This window comes from Parus major, chromosome 1 (genome assembly GCF_001522545.3).
Source record: "Parus major isolate Abel chromosome 1, Parus_major1.1, whole genome shotgun sequence".
NCBI classification, from domain to species: Eukaryota; Metazoa; Chordata; class Aves; order Passeriformes; family Paridae; genus Parus; species Parus major.
Window position 1 is genome coordinate 150,251 of NC_031768.1, and position 25,548 is coordinate 175,798.

The following is a 25,548-nucleotide window of genomic DNA, read 5'->3' on the forward strand; positions in this document are numbered from 1 at the left end:
GGGCTGGACGTGGCACTCAGGGCTCTGGGCTGGGGACAAGGTAGGGATGGGTCACAGCTGGGACTCCCTGCGCTGGGAGGGCTTTTCCAGCCCCTGGGATTCCATGGGAGATGGTGAGGAGGGCTCAGGGGGCCGTGTTACCCAGTGCCAGAGGAGCTCTCCCAGGAGTTCTCCCAGCTTGGGGAGCTCTGAGAGTTTGTCAGAAAAGCTTTTACCAGGATCATTTCACTGAACTTCCTCTTCCTACTTTGACTAATGAAGCCTGTAAGGATTTGTCTGTGGAAATGTGCAGACCCTTAACGCTTCAACGTTGTGGTGTGTGTTTGTTGGAGTAGTTGGAGGTGACAGAAATCATCTTTTTAGTTCTTCTGTCAGGGAAGTGTGGGATTGGGCTGGTTGATCTGGGCTGATTCAGTCTCCGGCTGTTCAGGGATGATGGAAGGCTGTGGCTGATCCCAGTCTGGATTTGGCTACTCCCAGAAAGTGCTGTTGGTGCTCGGGAAACAAACACTTGAGTTTCCAGGATGGGCAGATGGATGTGGAGATTTCCCTGCGGGAGGCTGTGCTGGGCAGTGCCCAGTCCCTCTGTGCTTGCCTTGGCTGGGAGGAGGTGAAGGGAGCTGCCAAACCTGGGCACAGGGAAGGGCAGCTTTGGCTTTAACTGGAATTGTTGGCTTTGGGAATTTTCCTGGTGTGGGCCATTCTTGGATTGCTCATGTTCTTAGTTCTGCAGTGCTATGCATGGAGTACCTGGGAATGTGGGGGAATTCCTTCATTTCCTGCTGGATATGGAGCAGGTGGGGTAATACTAGTGTTTTTTTTGTTGCTAGGACATTGTTTTAGTAATGCATATTTTTTCTGATTAGTATTGTCATTTTCTTCTGGCTAATGTTTTTTCTTGGATGATTACACCTGTTATTTTTGGTTAACATAGCATTTTGGGGGGTAACACTGGCTTTTTTAACATGGATTTTAATGGGTTAGCATTTTTTGACTAATATGGCTTTTTTGGGTTAACATGGCATTTTGATTTTTTAGTTCTAGTTTGGTGGTTTGTTTTTTTTTTTGTTATAGTACTGCCATTTGGGGGATAATGTAAACTTTTTTTTGGGGTAGTACTGTCTTTTTTTGTTAATCTGACACGGTTTTGGCTAATCTGTAATTTTCAGTGGTGAAGCTGTAGGAAAACACCCCACAAGTCCCTGATAGTGCACCTGAGGAGCTGTGGGGATGGTGCTGGGTTTGTTGACAAACTGAGAGGGTTGGAGCAGAGTTTGTACCTGTTTGTGCTCGGGGAGGAGGTTGAGCAGAGGCAGCAGGGAATGTGCTGTAATTAAACCATGGGGTTGGAAGGGGAATTGGGCCCAGCAGAGCTCCCTGGAACAGCAGCTGCTGGGAAGTGCAGAAGTGGGGAGCAGAGGAAGGGTGGATTCCTGTAATCCCTGTGCAGTGCATTCCCCTCTGTCCTGTCTGAAGCAGTTGGCAAAGAGGGTGGAACAGGAAAAGCAGTCCTGGAAACCCCCAGGATTGCTGTGGGACACAGGCTGAGATGGGCAGTAACTCCAGCCATAATTAAGGGTGACAATTTTCGGGACAGTGATGTTTAGTGACAGCTCCTCAGCTGTGGTGTCACTGCAGTGTTGGTGGCCTTGCCCCCCCAGGGTTCTGGCAGGGTTTGGAATCACACAGTGCCATGGGGCTGATGGATTCCAGTGGGATTGCTGCCCTCGCCAGTGAGGGACATGGAAAATCAGCTTTCAATAAAACCCCGATTCTGCTTTCCAGGTCTAGGAAGGAAACCTGATATATCCTGAAAATGTTTAACAAATCCTTTGGAACTCCATTCGGAGGCAGCACCGGCTTTGGCACAACTTCAACGTTTGGGCAAAGTAAGTGAAATATCTAAGGTGGTTTTGAATGAGGTGCCTGTTCCTGGGTGCAGCTCAGGGAATCCCATGGAGATGGTTGATCCCTCATGGGATGGAACTGGGGAGCTGCTGGGTGCTCCAGCTGGCTTGGATGAGGTTCAGGAGCCTGAGGCTTCACCCCTAACCAAGCTTAAAGTTTGGGCAGACAACCAGGATTCCATGTCTGCTGTGGAAACTTCCTTCTGTAGGAATGCTTAGGGAAGGTGGTGTCTCTGGGGTTTTCTGGGGCTGGAACAGCTCAGTGCTGGGTTTGTTGGGAGGGCTGGGAAGGAAGAGCTGTGTGTTTGAGGGGTGTTTGTGGAGCTGCAGCCTGAGGGGGCTCGCTGGGCTCTGCTTGCAGATGCCGGCTTTGGTACGAGCAGCGGAGGAGCCTTCGGGACGTCGGCCTTCGGCTCCAACAACACCACGGGCAGCCTCTTTGGGAGCACACAGACAAAGCCAGGTACTGCCCAGGGGACAGAGGGAAAACCACCAAACCAAACCAGGCAATCCCCAATAAAACATAACCAAACGCCCTCCCAAGCCCAGAGCAAGAACCCGTCCAAGCCCCCAAGCAGAGGAGGTTGTGAAGGATTAACAGCCTGTTTCTGTCTGCAGGAGGATTGTTTGGCTCAACCACATTCAACCAGCCAGCCACCTCCTCCACCAGCACTGGCTTCGGGTTTGGAACGTCCACTGGAACGTCAAACAGCCTCTTTGGAACCACCAGCACTGGTGGAAGCCTCTTCTCATCCCAGAATAATGCCTTTGCACAGAACAAACCAGCTGGTTTTGGAAGTGAGTGGGACAGCCCCTCTGCTGTTGGGTGGGAGAGCAGTGGGAGTGTACCTGGGGGCTGGGGCAGGGGTCAGGGTGGGGCCAGGGGGTTTCTCCTGAGGGATACAGTGACATCCCTGTGCCCACAGAGCCAGGGGGGTGCCCTCATGCTCCTGAATCTGTTGCTGTGATGCCAGCCCTAAATTTTAAATTAAATTGCCAAAGGCGGTTGGCTGGAGTTTTTTATCCTGAAATCTCTTTTAGTACTGTTTGATTTTAGGTTTTTATTTTGTGGCAGAGCAGTTACAGTTGGTTTTGTCTGTGGCAGGAGGAGACAGGGAGTGCTGTTAAACTCTTCTGTAATTGCATGAGGCAAAAGCAACTGTTTGCAGCACCTTCTGAAAAAAGAAAATGAGCCTCGCTGATTCTCTTTATTATAAAATGATTGTATTAATTTCTTCCTGCTTGTCAGTAGTAGAAAGAAACTGACTGCTGTGGTTTGTGTGGTGTTTCTGAGTTAGGGACACTTCTGCAGCAGAGAACTGCGCTAGCAGCACCATCAGCTTCCAGCTTTGCTGTCAAATTATTTTTCCCAGCTGTTTTTCCCATTTTCAAACCAGTTTCTAATTTGAATCAAGTATTAGGGTTTAAGTTTTATATTTTTGGGTTTGTTTTAATACTGATGTTGTGATGTTTTTATGCTTTATTCAGACTTTGGTACGAGCACCAGCAGTGGAGGGCTCTTTGGGACCACCAACACCACTTCCAACCCCTTTGGGAGCACATCTGGCTCTCTCTTTGGCCCAACCAGCTTTACTGCTGCTCCAACTGGCACCACTATTAAATTTAATGTAAGTTCTGCTTTTTCTTCTTAATCACTGTGGGAAGTATTCAATTTTGCAGTTTTTTTGTGTGATGTCTTGGTCACTGAGATGAAAACAGAAGTTGAAGTGCAAGTGTTGTGAAATTATTTGGAAACATCCCTTCTGAACACTGTAGAGTTGGGGGCTTGCTGGGTTTAGAGCTGTGCTAATGCTGAAGGAGTACAGGAGCTCCTAAAGCTGAGCCTTCCCAGGAATTGCTGTGGAGTTCAAGGTGATCCTGGGCAAATGCTGGCATCAGTAAGGGTTGGAGACATCTAGGGATGGGTCAGAATGAGCAGAGCTCTCCTGAGGCAGGCTGGCTTTGGGAATGGGACCTGGAAGGAGAGCAGTGGTGTCCTGCTTCCTCTGGACGAGTCCCCTTTAAGACAGGATTCAGTAACTGCTATGAAGTTGTGTGGCAGTTGGACCTGGAGGGTAGCCCAGCAGAGAGGCTTTGAGGAACTGGGCTAACTGGGGCCTGCTGGAAGAGGGATTCCTTTCCCCAAAAACTTGTTCAGGCAGCTCTCATCCCTCTTCATTTCCCGACTGAGCTGATGTAAGACTGAGGCTTTGGGGGTAGAGCAGTGGTGCTGCCTGGGCTCTTGCAGTGCTGCTGATTTGTACTTCCATATCACTGTTAAAAAACTGAAATCTGTGCAGAGCTCCAGGATTTGTGCCAGAAGCTGAGGTAAACTGCTTTTAAAGTGAAACCAAAAGTAGAATTGCTGGGAGTTGTTTTGAGTGTTCCTGGGGCAAATTCCACGGTTGATCATCATTGAACACACCTGGGTGAGGCCTCAGCTGTACAGACAATGATGGAATTATAAAACTGTGAAATCACACAAGGTTTGGGTTGGGAGGGACCTCAAATCCCACCCATTCCCAGCCCTGCCACGGCAGGGACACCTCCCACTGTCCCAGGAGCTCCCAATGTCCAGCCTGGCCTTGGGCACTGCCAGGGATCCAGGGGCAGCCCCAGCTGCTCTGGCAATTCCATCCCAGCCCCTGCCCACCCTGCCAGGGAACAATCCCTGCCCAAGATGCCAAGATCCAGCCCTGCCCTCTGCCCCTGGCAGCCATTCCCTGGCTCCTGGCCCTGCAGCCCTTGGCCCCAGTCCCTCTCCAGCTCTCCTGGAGCAGCTCTGTGGTTCCTCTGGACTCGTTCCTAGAGCTCCACATCCTCCTGCTCTTGGGCCCCAGGGCTGGAGGCTCTGCAGGTGGGGTCTTACCGAGCAGAGCATCACCCAGAGCCTCAGCTCTGTGCTTAGGTGTAGGATTTCCCAGGATCTGCAGGGAGTTGTGGCTGTGTTCCCCCAAGTCTGTCTGGATTTTAACCTGGCCCTTCCTCCCTTCCTGGCAGCCCCCGACCGGCACCGACACCATGGTGAAATCCGGCGTCAGCACCAACATCAACACCAAGCACCAGTGCATCACTGCCATGAAGGAGTACGAGAGCAAGTCCCTCGAGGTCAGTGCAGGGGGCACACAGCCTTAGCCTGGGCCTTTCTGGGCCACACTTACTGTCTGTGCTCATTAATGGGAAAATATTAATGACCTCCAAGATCTGCATCACACACAAGGGGTGTTGTAAAGTAAAGCACTTGATGCAACGCCACCTTAATTGCAGTTGGGTTTAAATGTTAATGCAGGTCTGGATGAGCTGAAATTCCATCTTGTCAGAAGGACATGAGATCCTGTTGGGAACAGCCCTGCTCTGCTGAGGAAACAGCAGGATCTCAGACAGAGCTCAGTTGTTTATTATAAACTAGTGTTCCCAAGCATTCAACCTGAGGCCTTCCCATTTGGGGTAGTTTGTTTGACCCTTCAAAACAGATGGCTTATAAAAAGATCTGGAAAAGCTCTGGGAAGTCAGATTGAAGCCCAAACATAGATGTAAGCTCAGGTTTGGTGTCCTTATTTTTAAAAATGTGGATATTGCAGCTTTTCTTGAGCCTTCACCTTGGTGCAGATTGGGTGCTGTGTGAGTGTAGTAAGGACACTTGCCTGCCCTTGTCCTGTGTGAAAAGAGCTGGATTTTCCTCTAGGAACTCCGTTTGGAAGACTACCAGGCAAATAGGAAAGGGCCCACGAATCCTGTCGGAGCAGGAGCAACTGCTGGCTTGTTTGGCTCTTCCACTGCCACCTCCAGCACAGCCACAGGACTTTTTGGCTCTTCCACTACCAATACAGGCTTTTCCTATGGACAGAATAAAACTGCTTTTGGAACCAGTAAGTACTGCTGGCCCTGGCCTTCCTGTGAGTGCATGTGCAAATATTCTGTTAAACCATTTAAGATTCTGTGATGCAAAACGTTGAAACACTGCTGTGAGCTCAGAGTTGTGCTGGTTGTATTGTCAGCATTCACTGGTGGAGCTCCTTGACACAGGAATCTGTTTTCTTACTTTTGCTTGGGAAAATTCAAACAACAATTGGATTTTTATTAGGTTTTAGTGCAGACTGAAACAAAAATAGATCATAAACCCCCAGAATGGTTTAGGTTAGAAGGGATGTTGAAGCTCACCCAGTGTCCCCCCAGCCATGTCAGGGACAGCTCCCACTGTCCCAGGAGCTCCCAATGTCCAGCCTGGCCTTGGGCACTGCCAGGGATCCAGGGGCAGCCCCAGCTGCTCTGGGCACCCTGTGCCAGGGCCTGCCCATCCTCATGGGGAAGGGTTTTTTCCTAATAATGGATATTTGTGTTTGTGGAATTTGGCTGTAAACAGATCCACATCCCCCAGCCTGTAGGAATGGAAGTGGTTGTTGGATGAGCAGAGGTGGGACCCAGGGGGCGTCTGGAGCTGGGCCAGGGCAGGCTCAGGCTGGAGATCAGGGCAAGGCTCTTCTTTCCCCAGAGGCTGCTGGCACTGCCCAGGCTCCCCAGGGAATGGGCACGGCCCCGAGGCTGCCACAGCTCCAGGAGCATCCAGGGATGCCCAGGCTGGGCTTGTTGGGGGGTCTGGGCAGGGCAGGGGGGCACTGGGGGATCCTGGGGGTTCATTCCCACTCAGGACATTCTGTGTCCTTTTTTCCTGTGTGAATGTGGGATCTGCTGGGTCTGGTCTCTAACTCCCGTTGGTGTCCCAGGTACGACCGGCTTTGGCACCGGCACCACCGGGGGGCTCTTTGGGCAGCAGTCACAGACCACGAGTCTGTTCAACAAACCCTTCGGCCAGGCCACCACCACGCAGAACACCGGCTTCTCCTTCGGGGGCACCAGCACCCTGGGCCAGCCCAACACCAACACCATGGTAAGGGGGCTGGCAACGGGGCCTGCAGGATTGGGATGTTCCTCAGACTCCACTGCAGTGTGGTAAAAGCAGGATGCTGAGCTCTGAGGGCTGCCCTGGAGCGAGGAACCTCCTGGCAGTCAGCTTTGTTCCTGGCAAACAGCAACAGTCAGCTGTTCACAAATCCTGTTCCCACTCACCTCCTCATGCAGCTGCTCTCTAGCAGCTCCTGTGCTTCTGCTCATTCTCACACAGATAATGTCATTCCCTGATGAACCTTCTATGGCAATTTGAGTCCTGAGCTTTCTGGTGACAAATGAGCAGCATTTGTGGGCTTTTGTGACTGTAGTTGTAACGTGTGTAACTAGAGGCTTTGGCTCCAGATATCCTGAGTTCTTTGTGAATTTGTTGACTTGTCCCAGAAAACCCTGTGAAATGTTTCTTTTCCATCTCCCTTGCTCAAAGTGATGAGGAGATTCCAATATCCTTTAAATCGTGGAGTGTAAGTTTTTTTTGGCTTTTTTTAATTTCTTTTTAGTAACTAATTTCTTGGAGGAGAACTAAAGCTTCTGGAATGCTCTTCAGCCATCCTCTTCCCCCAGCACGAGGGCAAATGTAGCACTGTTTTATTGCCTGATTTTGTGTGTTGGATCTGTTGTCAGTGCTGGACTTGGAAAAGCCTGGGAGCGTTACCTTAACCTGGTTCCTGTTTGTAGGGTCTCTTTGGGGTCACCCAGCCCTCACAGCCTGGAGGCCTTTTTGGGACAGCTGCCAATACAAATGCTGGGACTGGATTTGGAACGGGAACTGGCCTTTTTGGACAAGCCAACACAGGATTTGGGGTTGGTGGTTCGGTATGTCTGTGCCTTTGTGCTAAAGAGAGAAATCCAAGCAGAGCCCTGTTCTGGGGTGCTGACATTCACAGAAGTTGTGTTAGCTTAGGAATTATCATGTCTGAGAAAGAAAAGTCAGGTGGTTTGCTGTAAACTGGAGGATAAACAGGTGTAGGAGAGTCATTTTTTTAACGAGTGATGTGTGGAGTGATGAAAGCAGCAGGAGATAGTGAGGTTTGCAGTGCCTGGGGTGCCTCAGCATAGGGTTGGAAATACAGGTTGTAAGTTGTGATGGACCAAAACCAACCTTGATTTTTGATACTCAGTCATTTTAGATGTGGTGGAGCAAAAATCACAGGATCACTGAGACTGGAAAAGTCCCTTAAGCCCCTTGAGTCTGACCCTAACAGCTGCTTTTGGGGGGTCTTGCAGGTGGCTTGGGATAACCCCTACTCATGGGAGGAAGGGCAGGGGGGCTCAGCTGTGCTTGGCTTTAGTTCTGCTTCCTTGCCTGCAGCCAAACACGATACAATTCCTGTGCTGTCAGCATCCCAGGTTCCCAAATTGCTGTTCTTTTCCTTTCAGACCCTGTTTGGGAACAAGCCTGCTGGATTTGGAACCACCACGACCAGCGCTCCCTCGTTCGGTACCACCACAGGCGGGGGCCTCTTTGGTAACAAACCTGCTCTGAGTTTGAACCCCTACAAACCCTTGCAGTTTGGGGACAGGGAAACAAAGTGGGGTTTCAATCATTGAAGCTGTGCTGTGTGTACCACACACTGCAGAGAGCGTGTGCTAAGTACTGTAGTGTTGGAATTGTCAGGTGAGCGACGGCCCTGCCGCAGGGACACGTGCTGGGCTGTGCCTTTGCTCTTGGTGGGCTCCCTGACTCGGGGAGTAGATGGTCAAGTGCCACTCTTTTGGTGAGCCCTTAAGGGAATTTTCAGCCTGTGATGGCCAGGAGAGCCCCTGGGATCTGGGGGAGCGTTGGGAAGGGCATTCCCAGCTGGGAGGGGACGGGATCCTGCCCCTCTGCTCAGCTCCAGGGAGGCTCATCCAGAGTGTCCAGTCCAGTTCTGGGCTCCACAGTTCAAGGAACACCAGGAGCTACTGGAGAAGGTCCAGGGAATGCCACAGGGATGATTTGGGGTCTGGAGCACCTCTGGTGAGTGAGGAGAGACTGGGAGCTGGGCCTGGCCAGTCTGGAGAAGGGAAGGCTGAGAGGGGATCCATCAATCCATGGGGGAAACCCGTACAGGGGGCTGGGCTGGGTCATCTCACAGGTCCCTTCTAACTCCAACCACTTTGTAATTCTGTGGTTGAAAACTCCTGAAATGGAAGATTCAGGGAGCAGAGGGGTTTGTTAGGAGGCTGTGAACACCCTGTGATGGTACAGCAGCACTGGGAGAATGGGGGTAAAACCAGTGATCCCTGGGCTCGGGCAGGTGTCAGGAGATCCTGCACTGCAGTGAAGGTGAAAGGAATCAGCTCCAGTTTAGCTGGTGGCTGTTGTGGTCCTTGGTGTGAAGGACCAGAGTCCTGAGGAGCTGGTGGTGTGTTCTTGGCAGCCTGTGATGTGAGAACTGATGTTGGCTGAGTGTGTTACTGAGCAGGAGCCATGTGTAGGGATGGCTGAAGGGAGTGGCTGCTGCTTTCATGGGACTCCAAAATCTCTTCTGCCTTTTTAATTCCGGATTTCAGAGCAACAAAACTGTCTCTGTGAGTGAGGAGGAGGGGGTTGGATCCTGCCACCCCTTTCCTGCAGTGCTGTTTTGGGTTGGTTATTTAAAGGCAGTGCCTTTAGCCTGCTGTGCCAGCCTGCCAGGACAGACAGGGCAGAACTCGAGGGAACTGGGTGATCTTTTAGGTCCTTCCCAAGTCAAGCTCTGTGCAGTGCTCAGTGCTCTGAAGCAGGGCAGCACCTTGGCAAGCAGGGTTTGACTGTGGTGAGCAGTCCTGGGCAAGCCTCCCAGGCTGTGAAAGCTGTGTTCAAGTTCTTGTTCTGCTGGTCAGGATCTCCACGGCCCCACCAGTGTGCTGGCACTGTTTGGTGGAGTCCAGCCTTTGCAGTGTGTGATTTTGGTTTGATTGTAGCAGTTTATAGGAGGAATGGAGCTGGATCCCAAGGGGTTTGGTACAAACCTCCAGTTTTTCAGTTTAATCCTGGCTTTGTGTACTAATCAAGCATGGGATGGGGTCAGCCTCTGCAGTAGAATTGAGCTCATGACAGATTTGGGGTGGCCTTGCTGCAGCTGTGCCCTTGAACTGTGCAGAGTTCTCACCTGCTCTGTGGTGAGGGTCAGAGAAATCAGTGTGTGATATAAACAGGATGAAATGAGGTTTGTTCCCTCCAGGCACTCAAAAAACGCCAGCACATTTTACTCTATTGCCAGGTACAGCAGCATCATGTCAGCTCTGCCTTTCAGGGAAACTTTGAAGTTTGTAATGAACTGGAAAGCTTAAGAAGGCAGACCAGCATTTTCTGTGCTGCTTTAATGCTGTATTTATAACTAAAACGTGTTTATTTCCAGTGAAGTCCCTCTTGCTGATTGTCAGTTTAATCTGTGCTGCTGGAAAGAGTGAGAAGTTTGATTTTGACTGTGGCAGGGCTCTTCAACCCTGTGATGCTTATTTATTTAAATACATGGTTTTAATTTCATCTCTAATGAGCTGCTTGTTCTGTTGTTGAAGGTTTTGGTGCCAACACTGCTGGAAACAGCTTGTTTGGAAATAAGCCTGCAACTGGGACTCTGGGCACTGGACTTGGAACAGGCTTTGGAACAGGTAAGCAGTTTCCCAGCTCATTCCTGGGCAGCTTCAGCCCTCAGGCTGCAGTGCTGGTCCAGCCTGGCTGTGGTCTGTAACTGAGTTAGGAAAGGCTGGGCATGTTTTACCTTCAAGACAGCTCCAAGGGGAGCTTCTTAGCACGGTGCCAAGTGACCTGGTGGAAACTGGGCAGCACTGGTTACACTGGTGGGACTGGTGAGGTCCTCTGTGCTCAGAGCCTCTGCTCTGATCACAAGGCTGGAGTGCCTGCAGCATCCATGGGCAGGGAGAGCATTTTCTGCAGTTTGATAAGGAATTGATTGTTTGTTGTGCTCATAAACTTGTCCCAGTGCTGTGGTAAGTGACAGTCACCTCTCGTGTCACAGCTCTGGGGGCAGGACAGACGTCCCTGTTTGGAAACACCCAGCCAAAGCTGGGGGGAACGCTGGGAACGGGAGCATTTGGAGCCCCAGGATTCAACACATCCACGGCTACCCTGGGCTTTGGGGCCCCTCAGCCTGCTGTAGGTGAGTGTCCATCACCCTGCTGCCTCAACACAGGAGCACACCCCTCCCAAAGCCTTTGGAAGGACAGAACATCTCCTTGAGCCCACTTCTGTCCTCAGTTGCAGGGCAGACCATGATTATCACCCTTTTTTTGTTAGTTATATGTATATTACTGAAGGAATTCCAAATTGCTTTCCACATCCAATAATTGCACCTATTTTTGAGTTTTGTCTTCAAGATTAGTAACATTTCCCATCACTGGATTTGGGGCAGCAAGAATAGATGTGCACAAAAAAAGTAAGGGAAGTGCAGTGTTGGCTTTTTCAGTACTTCCAGATAGGAGAGGCCTAGAGGGCCTTTATTAAGAGCAATGCTGTGCCATTGGGATAAAAATAAGACCCAGTTGTTTCCACCTCTCCTCCTGACTTCCTGCAGACCCTGAGAGTAAGCTGTTGTTCTCAGAGTGCTTTTGTTGCTCTTCAGGAAGGCCCACATCCACCCTGGTTTTGTTGGAATTAGAATTAAGCTGCTTTTGGTGGCTTGAATGTTTCATGGGGTGAAGTCTTAGAGCATTTTAATAGGAATTAAAATGAAATGCTTTAAGACAGAGAGACAAGATTTAAAATTCATTGGAGGGGACACTAGACCTGTATGGTCGTGGTAGCAGTAATATCAAAATTCTGCATGAAATATTTTCCCTGCACCCCCTTTCAGAAGCCAGCTGGATTAGTTGAATATTCTGGCAGGCCAGGCTCTTTCCCCTGCTCTGTAGCTCTCTGTGCCTTCAGCTTTTCATCCATGAGAGCTCAGTGGATAAGTTGCACACTCTGAAGGAGATCCTCAGAGAGCTGCTGTGTTTCTGCCTGCCCTGGTTTTGCCCCCAAAGCTCAAAGACTAAAATGCTGCTCCTTTTGTAGCTCTGACAGACCCCAACGCCTCTGCAGCCCAGCAAGCTGTCCTCCAGCAGCACCTCAACAGCCTGGCCTACTCACCCTTTGGAGACTCCCCCCTCTTCAGAAACCCCATGTCAGACCCCAAGAAGAAGGAAGAGGTGAGTGCACTGAACTCATTTTGTGGGTGGCAGTTGGAATTGCTTTGGGCACAGTGAGCAGCCAGGTAAGTTGCCCTCTGTGCTCTCCCAGTGGTGCAGTGGCTTTTTACCCTCCAGGACACAAAGGGCTTGATTTTATTCCAGTGGAAAGTTCCCTGCCCATGGCATGGAAGTGCATGTTCTTTAACTTTCTGTACTTTCCAACCCAAACTATTCCATGATTTCCTGCTGTTGCCTGCATCACAGCCTTGGCTCTGGAGCTCCTGTGCTCACTGCTGCTGGTTGGGAATAAGGATGGATTGTTGTTAATGATTGGAATAATTGTAGTGCTCTGCTTAGGACATCTCTGAGAGTCTCTGATAAGCCTTTCCCTGTGGCTTTGTTCAAAGGATGATACAACAAACACTTGCCAGGTTTTTGAGGTGTTTTGGGAGGTTCTGAGTGGCTGCTGCCCCCAGGCAGATTCTGAGGGCTGGAGCTGAGTCCTTGCTGGCAGCTGGAGCCCAGGGTGCCCGTGGGCCCAGGCTGGTGGCTGGGGCTGTGCACGGAGCCCTCCAGCCTGGCTGCAATTACTGTTTCCCCTTTATCACCCCATTGCCTTTCAGGGCCCTGGGCTGGAGCACCCAAGAGCTCTGTCCCTGACCCTGAGACTCCCATCTTTGTGTTGCAGAGGCTGAAGCCAACCAACCCAGCAGCCCAGAAGGCCTTGACAACCCCCACCCACTACAAGCTGACCCCACGCCCTGCCACCAGAGTGCGGCCCAAGGCCCTGCAGTCAGCGGGCTCGGCCAAGTCCCAGCTCTTTGATGGGCTGGATGATGATGAACCCTCCCTGGCCAATGGAGCCTTCATGCCAAAGTGAGCTTCTCTTTTGTCTCTGTGTGAGAATCTTCTACAAACTCCTGTCTGTTACCCTAAATTTCATGTTTTTGTGCCCTGGTTCAATAACAAGTTGTCTGTAAGACTTCACTAGAACTGTTTTCTGTAGAAGAGGTAAAAAGGTTCAGCTTAAAGTCTTTAAGTAAGCTGTAAAATGAGGTCAGCCCATGATGGGAGCAAAGCTCCTATGAAGTCATTTAGGAATTCTTCCCAGGAAAGTTTGCACAGGGTAATACTACCTGCTCCTGAATGTGTCATCAGGTTTGCTCATGCCCTTAGTATGGAGGCTGATTTCTGGTGGTTTTACCCCAGCCCTGGCTCTATTTCAGATCCAGAGATGTTCTGTGAGAAATATATCACGGTTCTGCCTGAGTGAAGCTTTGGGTTCAGTTTTTAGGTACATGAGTAGCAATCAAATAGAAAAAGGGTTTTGAAAGGTTTGGAGTTGAGTGAAAACAAAGAACAAAAGACTGAAGTGACCCTGCTGTAAAATGAACCTGCACCTGTGGGCCAGACCTTGTGTGCTTCTGGAAAAGCTGATTTGGGAAACAGAACACTGGGCTTTGAGCCTTTCACTGACTGCTTTTCACACCTCTGTATGAACCAGAGCCGTGAATGGAATTCCTAAACAAATTTTAGGATCTCTTATGGGAGAGTTGATATGTCCTGGGTGTGGGAACAGGTCTTGGAGCCAGTTCCTGGTCCCTGGAGCACAAAACGTGCATTTATGCAGTGGACAGATCCAAACTTCCCTTCCTTGGTGTGCTGTGTTTCCAGGAAGAGCATCAAGAAGCTGGTTCTGAAGAACCTCAGCAGCAGCAACCTGTTCTCTCCCGTGAGCCGGGAGAACGAGGACCTGGCGTCGCCGTCGGAGTACCCGGAGAACGGGGACAGGTGAGCGAGTCACCCTGCAGGGCTTGGTCCTCAGAAATGCAGACTGGTTCTGCCTGGCCTGAATCACTGCTCTGCAGCAGCCTCCTCTTTCCAGGGATGTCTCACTGGTCACTGAAAGCACTGACCTGCTGGGAGAGGCATTTCCTCCCGGGCTGACCAACCATGTGCTCTTCCTGTGTGGGCACTGCAGTCACCCCATCCAAAATCTGGGTCACAGAGCAGGGACTGGCGTTCTGGATGAGTCCCTCTTCCTTCCCTGTAGCAAGGAACCAGGATATTCCTTGAGGGAAGTGCTGAACTTCTCTGAGGGGAGAAGAACCTCTCTGGAGCAGTTCTCAGTGATGTGGGAATTGCAAGGGAGCTCCACTGATCCTCATATCTCATATTTCTAATTTCTGTATATGTATTTTGTATAGATTACAATGAGGATCCTCTAAGGCTGCATCTTCCTCCCTGAAAGCCAGGATTCCTATCTCCTCTGAAAAACCTGTGGCCACATTTCAGTGGAACTCTGATTTTTGCCTTGGTTTTCTTTTAATCAGAGTCTGGAAGAGACCTCCTGCCCAGCTCATTACTGATTTTATTGGAAGTTACTAAAATGAGAGCTGCTGTGGGAGTGGGGTCACCCTGGCCCTGTGGGCAGAGGGCTGGGAGCTGTGGGCTTGCAGTTACAGCCCCTTTTGAGGTTTCTCTCCAGCCTGAGCTCCCTCTTCCGCTCAGCTCTGCTCAGGGCACGTGCCTTAGTCGTCCCCAGCACCATGGGGACTGTCCCAGCCTCACCACTGTCCTTGCTCTAGTGGGAGCCTCGGTGGCACAGGTGGTCAAGCAGGAGCAGAGGGAAGGGGAATCATCACTGACACTGCAGTTTGTGTGCTCCTGTTTGGTCTTTGTGTGGGAAGAACAGAATTTTAATGGTGGAATCACAGAGTCTCCTGAGCAGGGAGGGACCCACGGGGCTCATCCAGGTGCAGCCCCTGGCCTGGGAATGTTGGTGTAAGTCCCTTGGAGCTGAATAATTCCCATTATCCTTCCTGTGCCCAGGTTCTTCCTGTCGGTGCCTCCCGAGGAGAACCACAGGCAGGACGGGGAGCGGGAGGAGGAGGAGGAGGCCCACGAGGTGACCAGGTTTTACACCAATCCCATTGCCAAGCCCATTCCCCAGAGCCTGGAGGGCAGCGGGCACAAGCCCCCCGCGGGCGTGGACGACACCATCGTGGCGCTCAACATGCGCAACGGGCTGGAGGGCAGCAGCGAGGACGCCTCCTTCCAGGAGGATTCCCTGCAGGATGAGAGGGATGAGGAGGCTGAGGCCGTGCACCAGCTGCATCCTGCAGGTGAGGGCAGCATTTCCTGCAGCGTTTTCTGCTCTGTGACACCCTCAGCTTCTGCTTTTTTCCCTCCTCCTTCCACCAGAACACAAATCTCGGTTTTCTTACCTAGTGTAAACACTTTATCTGCTGAGTCAATGAGCATTTAAATTTTATCCCCCAGTTTTATATCACATGTGTAGGAGTTTTTTAAACTTGAGAAGGTAAAGGGAAAAGGTTTGTTAATCCTTCCAGGTAATACTTACGTGGCATGTAATGAAACTGGCAGGTGATGTGTGCAAAAGAAACGTCTCTAGACATTTTGTAGATGCAAAATGCTTTTGGATCAGGAAGATGATTAGACAAATTAATAGAAGGAGATGAATTGGAGCCTGTTAAATGTAGAAGCTGCAGCTTGATCAGCAGTGCCTGAGGCCCCAGGCTACTAAAGCTGGGAAAGTGTTTCCTTCAAGTGTTGATGCATTTGCAATTTTTCTTATCCCTGCACACCTCTTCCCTTCCTGTTTGCACCCCTGCTGCTCTCTGGCAGGTGCCTGGGCTGGCAGAACCTGCAGAGCAGTTGGTTTAATGTGCTCTGGAGGCTGTGGAACAAAGGTGTTCTGCTGTCTGTTGGCTCTGGGTACCCTGATTGTCAGTTCCTCTGAGGCTTCCAGCTGTTCAGGCTGGCAAAACAAACGGGATGACAGTCTGGGAATGTTGGTACTTTGCTGCCAGCCCTGTTCTCAGGGAATGTTGTGTTGCAGGGATTGTTCTGACACGAGCTGGTTACTACACCATCCCGTCCCTGGAGGAGCTGGCCCGGCTGACCAACGACAGGAACGAATGTATCGTGACAGACTTCACCATCGGCCGCAAGGGTGAGACCCCCTGGCCTTCACCTGCTCCAGGCACCTTACAGCTGCACAGCCTGAGCCCCAGCCCCCAGACTGACTGGAACCAGTGCCCCGCCTCTGGCAGCAGTTTGCTTCAGAGTTTTGTAGGATTTTAAGATAGAATAAATCCCAGTATCACACACTGGTTTGGTTTGGGAGAGGCATTATAGCTCATCTCTGTCCATGGGCAGGGACACCTCCCACCATCCCAGGGTGCTCCAGACCCTGTCCAGCCTGGCACTGGACATTTCCAGGCATCCAGGGGCAGCCACAGCTGCTCTGGGGCTTCCTCACCCTGCCAGGGAACAATTCCTGCCCAAGATCCCATCCAGCCCTGCCCTCTGCCCCTGGCAGCCATTCCCTGGCTCCTGGCCCTGCAGCCCTTGGCCCCAGTCCCTCTCCAGCTCTCCTGGAGCCCCTTCAGGCCCTGCAAGGGGCTCTGAGCTCTCCCTGCAGCTTCTCCTCTCCAGCTGAGCACCCCCAGCTCTCCCAGCCTTTTGATAACGGTGTCAAAGCTGATAATGCTGAGAAAATTCCAGAATTTTGTCAGGGGGAAGGGGGTGTCACTGTGCTTGGGAGACAAAACAGGGCTGGGTGGGGGCAGGAGGAGCACAGCAGGAATGTCAGCTCTCTGGCACATGACTTTCACAGACAATTTAATTGTGATCTTCTGGGTTGTTTTGCAGGTTATGGATCAATATACTTCGAAGGAGAAGTAAATCTAACAAACTTAAACCTGGATGAGATTGTACATATCCGGAGAAAAGAAGTTATTGTTTACCCTGATGATGAAAGAAAGCCTCCCATTGGGGAACGGTTAAATAGGTAAGTGCTAGATCAGGATGGTTTTTCAAAGCCTGACAGCGTGCTGTGCTTGCAGGCTGCAGCCAAATCCAAACAGTGCATTCAGTTTGCAGGGCTAGCGAGTTACCTGCAGGTTTCTGTGCCACAAATTGGCCTTAAAAGGTGTGTCCCCGCCCAGAGCTGTGCCCTGCTCCCCTGCCCAGTTGCTCAGCCCTGGTCTGAGAGGCTGCTGGTGCGTTTTGCAGGCGGGCAGAGGTGACACTGGACGGGGTGTGGCCCACGGACAAGACGTCGCGCTGCCTGATCAAGAGCCCCGAGCGCCTGGCGGAGATGGGCTACGAGGGCCGGCTGGAGGCCGTGTCCCGCAGGCAGGGCGCCCGCTTCAAGGAGTACCGCCCTGAGACCGGCTCCTGGGTCTTCAAGGTGAGCCCACCGGCCTGCCACAGCCTGCAGGCTCCTGGGGTCAGCTGCGAGCTTTGGACATGGCTTTCCATTTCCTTGGCTCTGCTGAGGACTGTCCTCACCAAAGCAGCTCCTCGTTCCTGGGAGGGTTCGAGGTCTGGAGTGTTTGGGTTGGATGGGGCTTGGAGCAACCTGGACTAATGCAAGGTGCCCCTGCCCATGGAATTAATGAGCTTTGAGGCCCCTCCCAGTCTGCAGTTCTGTGGTGAAGCCTGTGGCCCCAGATCTGCCTGGAGCAGGTGGTTTTGGTCTTTAGAGAGGCTGAATTTGTTGTGGGTGTCCCAAGAGTTGTGTGTTAGGATACCTGGATAGGGCACAGTTACATCTGCCCAGGATTCAGACCTTCCAGGAGCTTCACTTCCAAGCTGTGACATGTTTGTCTTTCTCCTTGACACAGGTAGCACACTTTTCCAAGTATGGCTTGCAAGATTCAGATGAGGACGAGGAAGATCATCCTTCAAAAGTGGACACCAAGAAGTTAAAGACCACACCTGTGCCACCCCCAGGGCAGCTGCTGCCCCAGCAGATGGCCCTGAACGGCAAACCAGCGCCCCTGGCTCAGGTAGAAGGAGAACAGTGACTCAGGAGGGTTGATGACATGGAATTTGGAGAATAGCTGGTGCCTGGGCAGTGGGTGGTTGGAGTAATGTGCAAGCTGGAGAGTGAAGCCTTACAGAAACTCTGCTGAGCTCTGGCTGAGTGGCTGCGTGTTGCTTTCCTTTGAGACACTTGACATTTCAGCCTGAGGATGGGACGGGAAGGCTTTCAACCCTTGTTTCTTGTTTGAATTCTAGTCTGAGTTTGGCAGATTTGCACCTCTTCTGGAAGAACCCTTGTTTTTGTGACTATTAAATGCACGCCCGTAATGCCAACGCCGTGTGCTGCCTGCCTGGACAGTGATGCTGTGCACTCAGTTGCCTTTACCACCATTAGTGTGCAAGACTGTCTGCTTTCTCTTTTAAGAATGTGCTCTATTTTTATTAAAATAAGACTTTTTGTTAAGGCTGGCTATATGCTGGCTTGGTAAACATATTTGTGTTGGATGTGACTGCTTTAAACCTTTGCAAAACATCCTCAGTGCTGGGCCCATCTTACACAGGAATGTTTGATCCACAGGCAATGTTTGATCCAATTCATTGGGAATTCCAGCAGCCCAGATGGGCAAGAGGCCAGTGGCCTCTGTGCTGAGCACTGTGGACACCTCGAGAGCTGGATCCAGTTGTGGCTCCTGCAGGAGGGCTCTGGAGGGGCTGGAGCGTGTCCAGGGCAGGGAACGGAGCTGGGAAGGGGCTGGAGCCCCAGGAGGGGCTGAGGGAGCTGGGAAAGGGGCTCAGCCTGGAGCAAAGGAGGCTCAGGGGGCCCTTGTGGCTCTGCACAAGTCCCTGGCAGGAGGGTGGAACAGGAAGTTGTGCCAGGGGAGGTTTAGGTTGGATATTGGAAAAACTTCTTCCTGAAAAGGTCTGTCCCACCCTGGCACAGGTTGCCCAAGGCAGTGGTGAGGTCACTTCCCTGGAGGGGCTCCACAGCCCTGGGGATGTGGCACTTGGGCAGTTGTCAGTGCTGGGGAGTGGTTGGATTTGGGCTCAGAGGCTTTTCCAGCCCCAGTTCTGTGTCTAACAGAACCTTTCCCTGGTGTCCAGGACAGTCTCTGCTGTTTGTGTGGCAGCACAGCAGAGCTCTCCAGGCAGGTGAGAGGGTCTGAGGACCCTGATCCCTGTACAGCAATCCCAGAAACACCATCTGCTCCCTGGGCAGAGCATCCTGCTGCTGGGGCAGGCTGGGGGCTCCAGCTCTGCTGCCTTCTGCATGGAGAACCCCAGAGCAGTGCCCAGCTGCTGCTGCTCCTCTGCTAATTAACATCCACTCATTCATCCCTCTGCTGGAGCAGATCCTTAATTGCATTTTGAGCTGCCCATCACTTCAGCTCCCTCCCTGCTTCGTGTTCAGACTGGGGGGACCAGAGCTGAGCCTGTAAACACTCAGGAACACTGGGAACATCTCTGGTGTTTGCAAACATTCTTGCACAATCCAGTGTACTTAGCAAAAACCCCTCCAGGTTCATTAACCTTCCTGACTCACATAACATTAACTTGGTTTTGATTTCTGAAATTAGGAAAAACATCACTTAGTTTCCCCAAACCCTCAGAAGCATCGTGGCATTGATTAAAACTTTCCAAACTCATGGTGTAGAACACATCTGGTAATAATATTATTTGGGCTGTAAGAAGCACTTGGTATCTAGACTTGGTTTTTGTTTTGTCTTCTCTCACTAAGTTAAATATTAATGAATTTATTAATGTTGCAAGGGAGCCTGCTGCATTAAAGCCCAATGAAGGGAGCAGTGAAACTTGTGTTTGTAACCATATTTTGACTTGTAAATCTGTTCCACATGCGGGGCCAGGCTCACATTCTGTATCAGCCACTCAGTTCCATCCTCATGGAGCCCCCAGGTGATTTTACCTCAGCTGAGAACCTTCCCCCCATCCTGGCTGGTTCTACAGAGCCAAGCACAGCCTTGTCAATGTGCTCCTTAATTGTGAGCAGGATTCCCAGGACACTCCCTGCCTAGGTTTGCTCACTCCCGTTTTTGCATCACTTCAGTGGTCGGTGCTGGGGTCTGTCTGGGGAGCTGGAAGCGTGAGGCTTTCACAGGACACAGAGCTGAGTCATGGGGTGGTTAAACTGGAACCAAACCAGTACAGGGGAGCTCAGGTCCCACAGAGCGAGCTGGGGAGCCATGTGAGCAGTTAGCCATGGAATTACGGGAGGGTTTGGCTTGGAAGATCCAACCAGATGGTTTGGGTTGGGAGGGACCTTAAAAACCTTTTCATCCCCATGGCAGGGACAGCTCCCACTGTCCCAGGAGCTCCCAATGTCCAGCCTGGCCTTGGGCACTGCCAGGGATCCAGGGGCAGCCCCAGCTGTGCCAGGGCCTGCCCACCCTCACAGGAACCATGTGAAATGCAGATCTTTGTGGAATGTAGAGTGTGATTGGGGTTGGGACCACAGGGGATGGATCTGGGGGGAGGGAAGGGAGGCAGGACACACAGAGCTCTCCCTTGGCTGAGCACCTGAGAACTGGAAAGCTGAAGAACAGTTTCCTAAACTGAATGGCAGAACTGGGAAAACTCCAGGAGGGCACCGCTACTCCGGGACTGCTCCTTCCCTGGCGTGGCCCAGCCTGAAGGTTCTGTGTGTCCATCCCTGCCCTTGGTGTGGAATCGTGGCAGAGGCAGGAGCTGCCGGAGCCGCGGCTGTCCTGGCCGAGCCGTGCTCCCTGGGTGTGACCTGGCCTCTGTATCCACAGCCCCCGGAGCTGGAGCAGCTGGGCAGGGTGGTGGAGCTGGACAGTGACATGGCAGACATCACCCAGGAGCCAGCCCACGAGCCCTTGGCAGAGGACGCCCTGGAGGAGCAGGAGGCGGTGCCGGCGTCCACGCACATCGCATCCACGCAGGGCATCAACCCCTACGTGCTGCAGGTCAGTGTCCTGCCCTCCTCTCCTGCAGGGGCTCGGGAGGTGTGGACCTGCCCAGGGCTATTTACACACCAGCTTGTAATGATCAGTGCACCCCATGGAGTGGGACTGAGCTCTCACACCACATCTCTGTTCTGGGGAATGCCTCACATGGAGAGCTCGGTGCTGACATGAGCTCAGTGTTCAGAACTCTGGCACTGGGATCAGCTGAACTGACACCAGAGCAGCTGCCTTGGGCCCCTTCTGCCTTGGTAGAGAAAAACCAAGTTTCAGGGTAACTGTTCTTGATTTGGGGCTTGGTGTTGATGCTTTTATTTCACAGTAGCGCAGAAGATTTGGGTTGGGAAGGACCTCAAAGCCCACCATTCCCTCTCCTGCCATGGCAGGGACACCTCCCACTGTCCCAGGCTGTTCCCAGCCCCAGTGTCCAGCCTGGCCAATGTCCCATCCAGCCCTGCCCTCTGGCAGTGGGAAGCCATTCCCTTTGTCCTGTCCTTCCAGCCCTTGGGAATTTTTGTGGAAGGAGAGCCCTGAACACGTCTGGGCCTCTACCCAGATTGTATTGTAATAACAAATAGCCCAGAAGTTACTCCTTGATAAACAGTAGACAGAGCTGAGATCTAAGAAATCAGGATTATTGTGGGATGTCACCGCCATCCCCAACGAGTCCTGTGCACTGGTTTAAGCAGTAGCTGCAAAACCTCATCCATCAGCTGTGCCTGCACTGTTCCTTGGAATGTTTGCAGCCTGGCTGGGTTGTTTGGGCATGTGCTCCATGTAGGAGTTTTTTTGGGTGGGAAGAGCTATTTTGATGAGCTTAGTGAGCTGCTGCTGTGGGAGGGATTGCTGATGTTCTGGCTTGGCTTCCCACATCCTCAGATCATGAAAGCTTCCTTGCTTGCTGATGATGACGACCTGGATTTGATCCTGGATTATCCTGGGAAGCAACCTGTCAAGATGGACACTTCCCAAGAGATCTGCTCCCCCAGGCTTCCCATTTCAAAATCACAGGGACAGAAAAGACACACAGGTATGCTGAGAAACCACAGATTGTGTAAAGAAAGGTGAATTTTAACATGAACAGACAAAATCCTGGGGTCTGCAGCAGTTCCTTCCTCCTCTGTTTGTTCCCTGCTCCAGCACGAGTCCCGCCCTGAGGGCTGCAGGTGCTCCAGTGCCTGGAGCATCTCCTCACCTCCTCCTCTGATGCTTGCACTCTTCTGTTCCCTTACAGTTTTTTTCTTTTTGGTTTTCTTTTCTACTTGTGTGGGATTTTTCTCCCCTTTTAAGATCTCCCAGGGGCACCAACTTTGCAGCTGGGTTTGGAGGCGGCCTGTGGTGGGTGTGCTGTGGGCAGCAGCTGTGCCCTGCACAGGGCAGCCCCCACCAGATTCCCCCAGTGCCCAGACCTTGCCCCTTACACCCAGAGCACCCAGTACGTGGTGCTTTCCTTAGGGATACTGAGAGACACCTCTGGGAACAGCAGCAGGGTGCTCCCTGATCGAGGAAACCTGTCAGTTCAGATGTGTTAATTGGTTCCAAGCCCAGGTGATTGACAGGGGTGTGAGGTGTGTGAGCCCCGTGTGACACCCCCGGTGTTCCTTTGGGAATGGCCCCGTTTGGGGTGGGGCTGTGCCTTTCCCATTGCTGGGAACACCCGGTGTGTGAGGGTGAGTGGGACTCAGCACTGCACACAGGCACACTTAGCTCCACGTTCCCACCACACCCGTGCCACCGGCACTTCTGGGAATTCCTGAAATCCCTTTCCAAGGCCAGAAACGTCCCCTGAAATACAGCTGCCCTTCCACTGAAACCTTCTCCCTGCTTCTCCCCGTCAGTTGCCGGGCTGCTGCAGTCCAAGTTTGCCAGCGTCCTTTCGCAAGCAGCGGGTGCTGCTGTGGCAGATGCCAAGGGCCCGAGGACTTTGGGCAGTCCCCCCTGTGCTGCCCCGTGGGCGGCAGTGTCCCCGCTGGCCTCGGCGTTCTCGGTGCCCGCGCCGGTGCCCGAGGTGCAGGTGAAGACGGTCGGGGCTCGCCGGCAGCGCGGGCTCGTCCCCCTGGAGAGATCCATCACCTATGGGAAAGGGAAGCTCCTGATGGACATGGGACTGTTCATGGGCCGCTCGTTCCGTGTCGGCTGGGGGCCCAACTGGACTCTGGTCAACTGTGGAGATCAGCTGAGTGGCTCGAGTGAAGCGGAGGATCCTCAGCTGGAGCCCGTGGAATACGGATTCCTGCCGACTCCCGTTGCTCCCAAATCGTGAGTAGTGCCTTCCTTTGGGATGGATGTGACATGCTCACTCTTCATGGCTGACAGAGTCCTGCCTGCAGGTCCCTGTTCCTTCTGACACGCAGGAGTGGTGCAAGATGGTGTTAGCCATGGAGGTGTGCCTCATGGCCTTTCTCCACAGAAATACCTCTGTCAAATCCTGGCATAGCATAGTAAGAGGATTTTGTTGTTTTTTTTAACCAAACAAATAGCACTGTCACCCAGCACAAGGTTAAAGAGAAAGTTCAGAGCTGCTGTCCAGAAAGCTTCCAGTCTCTTGGTTCTCCCTGAGGAAGTTCTTGTTCAGCTTCTCAATTCCCAGACACCTTCATACTGCCTGTGCTTCCAGCAGCACATGGGCCTTTAGGGTGATGGCCATACCTGAACTTGACTGGACTACAGCAAGTCCCACCATTTAAGTGCTCCAGAGAGCTTGTCTGCATGTTCTCCAGCCTGTGGGAAGTGCTGAGGAATGAGCTGGGCTGCAGGTGTGCTTGCTGCCTCTGGAGAGCTCAGTGGGTCACGGTTGATTCACCAAACCACAGAAGATTTGGGTTTGGAGACTTAAAGGCCATTTTGTTCCAACCCACTGCTGTGGCCAGGGACACCTTCCACTTCCCCAGGTTGTTCAGTGTCCCAAAGCCTGGCTCCAAATCCCAGACTCTGACCAGGATCTTCATGCCTTGGGTCATGTTTTACTGACCTGTTAATTCTGACAGGCTGCAGGATGATCTGCTCCACTTGCATGGAGAACATGCAGAATGTTTGCTACCTATCCTGTCTCCTCTTTTCCTCCAGACTCACAGAATCCCCTTTCAAAGTTCATGTGGAAAAGCTGAGCTTGGAACAGTGGAAGATGGACAGAGACAAGGAGCTGTATCTCACTCCTCTGGAGATCAAGCTGAAGCACAGCACTGTCCATATGGATGAGCCCTGTCCTCTCCTGGCCCCCAACCCCGGAGTCTCAGCTATCCATGACTATGCTGACTGGGCCAGGAAAGCATCTGAGGATCCTGCTGTGGCAGAGAGTGAGTGTAGAATGATCCTTTAAACAGAATGCTTGGGATTGGAAAAGCCCTCCCAGCCCAGGGAGTCCCAGCTGTGACTTGTCCCCAGCCCAGAGCCCTGAGTGCCACGTCCAGCCCTTCCTTGGGCACCTCCAGGGATGGGCACTGCAAAGCTCCCTGGGCAGCCCCTGCCAAACACAGTGGGGATGGTGAACCCTCCAGGGTGGGGATGGTGAACCCTCCAGGGTGGGATAGAGGACCCTGCAGGGTGGGATAGAGGACCCTGCAGGGTGGGGATGGTGGGCACTGGAGAGTTATCCTGCCATGAGCCCCTCTGAGTTGTGTGTTTCCACTCCCGATGCTGGGTGTGTGTCCCCACAGCTGTTGTGAAGCACTGGTGCTTGGCCTGGACGTTGTGTGAGGCCATTTGGGGCAACCTGAAGGAGCTGGAGGCCAGGCTGGAGGAGCCCAGTGAGTACGTGCTGGCGCTGGAGCGCCGCAGGGCGTTCTCACGGTGGCTGTCGGAGACGGCGGCCGGGCGCATCGAGGAGGAGGTGTCCCTGTCCCGGCACGGCAGCCACGTCGAGGCCGTGTTCAGCTGCCTCACGGGGAAGAGGATCGGCGAGGCCTGCAGGCTGGCACAGCAGGCAGGTGAGCACCCCAGGCTGGGCTTGTTGGGGGGTCTGGGCAGGGCAGGGGGGCACTGGGGGATCCTGGGGGTCCCTCCAGCTCAGGATATTCTGGGATTCTGTAAGGTTCCTAAATCACAGCTCTTGTGTAGAGGAGAAAGGACATGCACAAAGAGTTTAAACTTAGGAGAGCTCACAGTCACTGGCTGCTCTGCTTGTGGAATGTTCCCTTGCCAGTAACCACAAAATGAAGGAATGGGTAGGGTTGGAAGGGACTTTGATGCCCATCCAGTCCCAGCCCGTGACATGGGCAGGGGCTCCTTCCACTGTCCCAGGTTTCTTCAAGCCCTGTGCAGCCTGGCCTTGAAGATTGGGAAGGGGCTGCTGCTGGCCTCCCCAGTCCCCTTCACTGCCCCTGTCAGCTACACCTGGTCAGGAAGTGCTGCTGGAGTGCATTTGGAACCGGGAGTTCTCACAGTCACTCCCTGGAATTTTTAATGAAGGATCTTTTTAACCGAGTTTCTGTTCAGACACTTCATATTTGGGTTAAAAACGTGTGTTTTCAGAGCCTTATGGCAGGTTTTATCCCTGTCTGTTATGCCAGGTGTTTATGGAGTGCTTTATTTCATAAGAAATACTGGAGTTGTGGCCTCCCCATTCCTGGAAGTGTTCCATCCCCCAGAGGATGGGGCTTGGAGTAACTGATGGAGTGGAAGGTGTCGCTAGAACGGGATGAGCTTTAGGATCCCTCCGAGCCCAGAGCCTTGCAGGCTGTACACTGCACAGCCCCATGGCAGCTCCCAGCGTGTCCCCACAGGTGACCATCGTCTGGCACTGCTGCTGGCACAGCTGGCCGGGAGCCAGCCCGTGCGGGACCTGCTGACCCTGCAGCTGGTGGACTGGCACCGCCTGCACAGCGACCGCTTCATCCAGGAGGAGCGGCTGCGCCTGTTCGCGCTGCTGGCAGGGAAACCGGTAAGGACGGGCTGGGGGCTGC

The 25,548-nt window shown here is 52.5% G+C and overlaps 1 protein-coding gene across 1 annotated transcript in view; it reads left to right on the forward strand.

Moving 5' to 3' along the window:
- The window catches only part of NUP98 (nucleoporin 98 and 96 precursor), a 35,042-nt gene that overhangs the window by 1,734 nt on the left and 7,760 nt on the right, over window positions 1–25,548 (forward strand). Inside the window, exons 2-26 of the mRNA XM_033515723.1 lie at window positions 1,786–1,889; window positions 2,269–2,370; window positions 2,526–2,705; window positions 3,396–3,535; window positions 4,908–5,015; window positions 5,593–5,776; window positions 6,632–6,795; window positions 7,491–7,628; window positions 8,193–8,280; window positions 10,299–10,391; window positions 10,760–10,900; window positions 11,797–11,930; window positions 12,601–12,788; window positions 13,587–13,703; window positions 14,745–15,037; window positions 15,775–15,888; window positions 16,590–16,728; window positions 16,953–17,130; window positions 17,567–17,731; window positions 20,477–20,650; window positions 21,527–21,677; window positions 22,486–22,906; window positions 23,714–23,943; window positions 24,304–24,573; window positions 25,369–25,546. Of these exons, the coding sequence (XP_033371614.1) occupies window positions 1,817–1,889; window positions 2,269–2,370; window positions 2,526–2,705; window positions 3,396–3,535; window positions 4,908–5,015; window positions 5,593–5,776; window positions 6,632–6,795; window positions 7,491–7,628; window positions 8,193–8,280; window positions 10,299–10,391; window positions 10,760–10,900; window positions 11,797–11,930; window positions 12,601–12,788; window positions 13,587–13,703; window positions 14,745–15,037; window positions 15,775–15,888; window positions 16,590–16,728; window positions 16,953–17,130; window positions 17,567–17,731; window positions 20,477–20,650; window positions 21,527–21,677; window positions 22,486–22,906; window positions 23,714–23,943; window positions 24,304–24,573; window positions 25,369–25,546 (4,163 nt within the window). The 5' untranslated portion in view covers window positions 1,786–1,816. The remainder of the gene's footprint in view (window positions 1–1,785; window positions 1,890–2,268; window positions 2,371–2,525; window positions 2,706–3,395; window positions 3,536–4,907; window positions 5,016–5,592; window positions 5,777–6,631; window positions 6,796–7,490; window positions 7,629–8,192; window positions 8,281–10,298; window positions 10,392–10,759; window positions 10,901–11,796; window positions 11,931–12,600; window positions 12,789–13,586; window positions 13,704–14,744; window positions 15,038–15,774; window positions 15,889–16,589; window positions 16,729–16,952; window positions 17,131–17,566; window positions 17,732–20,476; window positions 20,651–21,526; window positions 21,678–22,485; window positions 22,907–23,713; window positions 23,944–24,303; window positions 24,574–25,368; window positions 25,547–25,548) is intronic.